Here is a 5,741-nt window from a genome sequence, read left to right as displayed (position 1 = left end):
GTCGTGAGCTCTGGTGAGTTTTTAAGTAGCTTTAAGTGACAAGGCACACGGTGCTGAAGGTGCACAGTGAGGTCCCACCCGAATCTGCCATCAACGCTCTCCTGCCTGAGCCATGGAAGTGGATCTGAAGTGGAATCTCAGCTCGTTCCAAAAGCTTCGCTCTTCTTAAGGACCAAAAGGACATTTAAAAAGGAAAAAGGTCAACTGAATACTGGAGGAAACTTCTTGCCGAGCCCTTATCAATCTCCTGCAGCTCCACACTTCAGACCATTTTCTCTGGCCTGAGCACAGGGTTTATCTGACCACATGCAAGAGCTGCCTCCACTAGGTCCAGAGACTGGACAACCACTGGCCCATTGCAGCCCCTGTGCCGTGATAAATACCATTAATCACTTTACCTTCTGTGCCCAGCCGGGGGAGACAGAATTTCTTTCAACCCTAGTAGAACTAACTTCATGTCTCTGACTAATAGCTCTGGCTCCCTTTATTGCCGCAGTAAATAAAGACAGCAGGCGCGAGGTCTGCTGTAGACATTTATTGAATCATCTGTTGCACCAACAGTACATTGCACTTCACAGAAGATTGGCCACAAGCAAAATAAAATAAACCACCACAGATCTGCTTTTGGGGGCCTTCCTTGGCTTCTTAGCAATACCCTTTGGCAAACAGACCAGTTTACAAACTTTTATTGTGAATCTAAGGTTCCATTTGTCTATGCAGCACTCTGGCCAGAGAGATACACAGTTGTACTTTGGTAGTTTGCCTAAGGTGGAGTTTTCCCACGTGTAAACATTTGACTATACGAGCATGCGCCAGGCGATTAGAGTTGATAGTGCCCCTGCCCTCAAAGAGCGTACAATCTAAATGGGAGGCAAACAGCAGCATCCCAGCAAGCTGGGAGGAGGTGGGAAGGGCTGGAAGGTGTCTGGGCAGCCCCTGCTGGGGAAGGGACAGGACCACAGCCAGCTGCTCCCAGAAGTGACATTGCCATCATCGCCAAGATAGGACCCATGGCAAAATCCAATTATTAGAAATCTGAGCATTAAAGGAGATTAGCCCGTTTCCCTAAGGTATGACAAAGGCAACCATTAGAGGAACAGTACTCAGGTTTGGAAATTGTATTAATTTCTTCACTTAAGTAAACTGTGCCTGTCTCAAACTGTGTCATGCTCTTCAAAGCCCGGAAAACAAGGAGAAAGCATTTGCCAAATCTAAGAAGCACGAGATCAATGCTCTAATCACATTATTTCTAAACTGAAGTCAGTGACTCAGCTAACAACACACTTCGTGGAGTTGGAGTGATGTCCAGACACCACAGGGGATGGGTCTGATTCTGACTCAGTCCTGACTTCCTGCACCGAGGGGCCCCAGGTAAGAGACGAGACTTGTGCTCCCGAACAGAAGCAGACAGCTCTAGCAGGAGGGGCTGAGCCGCAAGCAGCCCCTTGTGGCTCTAGCAAAAGGAGGCAGCAGCGGGAGCTTCTCGTTTAAAAAATAATAAAAAGGTTTATGCCCTCCACCTCCCAGCCTGAGCAGTGCCCGAGGCAGCTCGGAGAGGAGACCAGGCTGAGAAGTGGGGCAGCAGGGGCCCCTGCAGGAGGGAGATGCCAGACACCCCACTGTCCAGAGCACCTTCCTGTTCAGGCTGCCGTCATCTGCCAAGGGAAAGTGCGTCCAAGTCACCCGGCCTCTATCCCCTCCCCAGCAGGGCCATCATGGGGCTAGAGGGTTAAAGACTGCGGTGGGGCCAAAGCCACACCTCCAGTGCTTCCCAGGGGCCCGTCCCTCCCCTCTCCTGCGAAACCTTGCTCTGAACCAACATACTTTACACATAGTATCCCTTGCTCCGCTGCCAAGAACGGGTGTCACTCAGCTAGGCCCCCCAGCTTGAATTCATCGGTACACAGAGCAGCAGCCTTCGCTCTCCCAGTCTGTCCCTGAGGCCCCACAGTGTCCCTGGCCTGGCCTCAGGCCTCTGCTGCCTGAGGGTGGGGCCCCTCACCAACTCCTTTTTTTTATTTTTCTTCTTCTTTTTTTTTATATTTAACAAATATTTTATTCTTTCTTCTTTTTTTTTCTTTTATTCCGTCCCCATAGGGACCGTCAAAACTTGCCAGTGCCGACTGTACTGCAAGTCACCGTGGCGGGACACCAGGAGGTTTTCAATTAGCAGTGATCGAGCCTCGGGTAAACCTCGTTGGCTACGATGCCCCCGCTGCGCAAAGCCATCGCCAACTCCTTTTCTGGGGTCTGTGCGTCTGTGACCAGGACTGACACCCAAACCCTCTCCAAAGCCTTCTGCACAGGAGGGGCAATGGGGACACGGGGCCTACACACGACCAACTGGACTGTCCACAACAGCAGTGACAAAAAGAAAGCGGAGGACAAGCCCTACCCGGAAATCACTAAAACAGACACGGCTGCACCCACACTCCCCACCCACCCTGCCTGAGCCCCTCCCTGGGAGCCACCAATCCCGAGGACGAGGACGGCCAGCCTCAGCAGGGGGTGGGCAGACACCTTCAGAGCCCCACAGAGCCGAGGGGGCCTCCACCGCCAGGCCCCTCCACGGGACCGGAGCAGGCCGTCACTGGGAGCTGGGGCTGTCCCCCTCCGTCAGCGTCTTGAAGTCCATGGAGAGAGCCTGTTCTTCAGCCTGGGGAGGCCGCTTCCACTCGGCCGGAGTCAGGATGTAGAGCACGAGCACGCCGAAGCAGACCAGCAGCAAGCCCAGCGTGTTGGCCAAGACACCCTCGGGCTCGAACTTGCTGTAGTCGGCCCTGCAGGGGTAGGATGGAAGGGGGAAGCCACCCAAGGGGTCAGCTGGGCCAAATGCCCTTTGGACCCTGGGCCTTAAAGATGCTGCGGGAATCCCAACACCAACCCCCCCGTCCCTCTCCCAGACAGAGTAACCGTGGCTTGTCTCGGCCCACAAAAAGCCAACTCAGAAGCAAACGTCCAGGGCGGCGGAGGGCAGGGTCGGTGTGCGCAGGCCGGGTGGGCCCTGCCGCCTCACCTTGCGGGGACACTCACCCGAGTTTAAACAGCAGCGCCTCCTTCAGGCCCAGCAGGGCGGTGCCCACGGAAAGGAGGAAGATGGTGGCACCAAAGAAGACGTGCTGGGGGCGGTAGCGACTCCGCAGAGAAAACGAAGCTCCAGGAAACAGGAAGAAGCTGAAGCCCACAGTCCACTGGAAGAAAAGCAGAGGCAGTTCTGGCAGCTGAGCCAGCCGTCGGCCTGCCCGGCGAGAGGACACTCGGAGCAGGCTGCTCCCACGTGAGCTCTGCAAACCCCTGCGCCCCCGTTTGCTTCCTCCCTCTACAGAATAGTGGAGGGTTCCCCACGCGGAACGCTGGAGGCCGTGGCTCAGTGCGTCATACATGTATCCTTGGGGAGCTAAGTCAGCCAGAAGGGCGCCTGCGACCAGGACACCCTCACCTGTGAAACCCTAACGTGGCAGCCATGTCGGCATCTGAAGGCAGCATCCAGCTGCACCAACACAACTCTCCCATCTCCAGGCACACCCAGGAAAATGGGCCCCTCTACCACCGTTTCAGCCCTACTTTCCTTTCCGCCCCCCACCCGCCTCCCCCCTTGCCGGTGGCCCTGGTCCTGCAGTGCTGGCAGGACTCACCTGCACAAAGTACAGGGCGAAGACGAGGATCCCGCACCAGCTGTGCAGGCTGTACAGGTCAGCATAGCCCTCCTTCTTGTGGTAGTCGAACACTGCCACCAAGCCTGGACCGGAGACGGGGCCACGTGAGCACGGAGTTGGACGTGGAAGAGGGAGGGGTGAGATGACCGGAGGGAACCAGCTACTGGGACTTCTGGGCCTCAGTCCAGCTCGAAGGCTGCCGGCACCCAGTGTCCCTGCCTGGGAGGCTGGTGGGTGGGAACGGGACCAAAACAGCTCTGGAGTAGGGGGCCGAGCGTGTGGAGCAGCCACTTCCCAAGCCTGAAGCAGCAGGTGGGGCAGAGGGACGGCTGTGCCCAGGAACTCACCCACCAGCGCGATGACGAAGGCAAAGACGTGCAGCAGCCCGTGCAGGACCTTGGTCGTGCGCTTGGCCTCGTTCCTGAAGACGCGGTAGACCAGCAGGGCTATGGGAGGTGAGGAGGGACTGTCAGTGCATTCGCCGGTGCTTGAGGCCTTCCTGCTGAGCAGCGAGCCCAGGCATCCCCCCTCGGGCGCTGGAGGAGAAAGCAGGGCCCCCCTGGCCTTTGCAGAGGGCGCGTCAGGCTGCGTGTGCCTGGACACGCTCCTCAACCCTCGGGCACCCCAGAAGGGCCAGGTCGGGGGGCTGTGCCACCACCCCGCCCCAGGACAGGCAGCACAGGCGGGGCCTCTGCCCTCAGCCCCCACCTAAAGGAACTGCCGGGCCCAGCAGACACCACCCCACCCCACCTTCCTGTCAGGCACCCCGTGAGTTCAGGGCTGTCTGGGGTTCATCGTGCAGTCACACCGAGGACACAACCAGCTTCTGAGTTCACCTTCTAGTGCTATTGCTCCTCAGACCGCCCAGTGTTGGAGTCTGATCACATCGTCACTACGTCACTACGTTCAGCAAGGAGGATCCTGGATCCCAACCTAATCCCGTGTCCTGCTGTGGCAGGGCCGGGCCGTGCGGGGAAGGCCTCCTGGGGTTCTGCTGAGGGGGTGGCTGTCACCAGGACCAGCCTAGGAAGAGTGGATCAACCAGATGCAGGAGCAGCTTCCTGGATTCCTGGCCGGGAGGCCAAGTGCCCCTCCTGCCGCGGAGGGAGGCGTGCTAGCTCTCTGCCAAGTCCAAGGCCAGCAGCACACACGTGCTCACATACGCTGACATCCCCCAACTTTCAAAGCAGCCCAGGCCCAGGCCCGGCCCTCTGCTCCATGCAGCACTCACCCCAGTGCTCCCTGCTGGAGCCGGAGGGGAAAGTGCTGGACAAGCTGGAGAGGAGTTGCCACCACCTGCCTCAGGGCCCAGATTTGGGTCCTGTTTCCCCAGGCCCTAAGCCAGCTTCCTTCTGTCTTTTCTAGAATCTTATATGTGTCTAACTGGAGGAGACCGCAGGGATGACAGGATCGCCGCAAACTGCCTCTGTCAGGGACACCCGCAGGCCGGGCACAGAGGAGCAGCCCCGGACTCACCGTCTCCCTGCAGGAAGACCAGGCCTATGACCATGCAGAGCGGGTGCACGTTGAACTGCAGGGCGCCCTCCCAGGCGATGCCGCCCCGGTACAGGCCGAGCCAAGCGCCAGTCATGGCCACCACGGTCAGGCCCAGCAGCTGGGAGGAGGCCACGAAGTAAGGCAGCGCTCTGGGGGTGGACGCCGCACCTGCGCCGCTCTCCATGCTGAGGCGGCCGCTGCAGGAAAGACCAGAGCTCAGAGGAGCGGCCTGCAGCCTCCGGAAGACGCCACCAGGCCACCCTCCCTGGGCTGTGCCACAGCAGCACTCGCCCCAGCCTCTCCACAGGGACAGACCTGACCTGGGGACATGACAGCAGGCCCTCCCCATGCAGCGCCTGCGAGTAACGATACTCCAGGTTCCGGGAGCGCCAGAGGGCCCAGGGCCTGCACGTGACTTTCTGTTTCACGAGGCCGTGAGTTTTCTCAGGTGGGGTTGACAGGCAAGTTACAGAGAAGGGAACAAATTCCTTGAGGCTACAGGGTTGGTCAGGTCTTTTCTCCAGATCATAAGGTACACTCGGGTGAGAAGCAGGCGCCTCCCTGCCCTGTGCCGGGTTCCAGGCCCCA

At 58.6% G+C, this 5,741-nt stretch overlaps 1 protein-coding gene across 1 annotated transcript; it reads right to left on the bottom strand.

Moving 5' to 3' along the window:
* Positions 1-2,054: 2,054 nt before the first annotated feature.
* LOC105825055 (cytochrome b561) lies at positions 2,055-5,389 on the bottom strand. Its single transcript, XM_012662725.1, has 5 exons — positions 5,133-5,389; positions 4,004-4,102; positions 3,636-3,739; positions 3,034-3,191; positions 2,055-2,780 (listed from the first exon to the last, which is right to left on the bottom strand). Exons 1-5 carry the CDS (start codon positions 5,335-5,337, stop codon positions 2,588-2,590), a joined length of 759 nt encoding a protein of 252 aa, XP_012518179.1. The 5' UTR covers positions 5,338-5,389; the 3' UTR covers positions 2,055-2,587.
* Between the last annotated feature and the right edge of the window lie 352 nt (positions 5,390-5,741).

This window comes from Propithecus coquereli, unplaced genomic scaffold (assembly GCF_000956105.1).
Source record: "Propithecus coquereli isolate 6110/MARCELLA unplaced genomic scaffold, Pcoq_1.0 Scaffold119, whole genome shotgun sequence".
NCBI lineage: Eukaryota > Metazoa > Chordata > Mammalia > Primates > Indriidae > Propithecus > Propithecus coquereli.
Note: the sequence above shows the minus strand (reverse complement) of the source record. Positions and strands in the feature narration are given on the sequence as shown.

Bases quoted from the DNA above. Each gene is read 5' to 3' on its own strand.
- LOC105825055 (XM_012662725.1), bottom strand. From the start codon at position 5,337: ATGGAGAGCGGCGCAGGTGCGGCGTCCACCCCCAGAGCGCTGCCTTAC. The intron at 4,103-5,132 runs GTGAGTCCGGGG...CACCTCCCATAG, and splicing joins GGTCTTCCTGCAGGGAGACG to CCCTGCTGGTCTACCGCGTC. The intron at 2,781-3,033 runs GTGAGTGTCCCC...CTACCCCTGCAG, and splicing joins GCGCTGCTGTTTAAACTCGG to GGCCGACTACAGCAAGTTCG.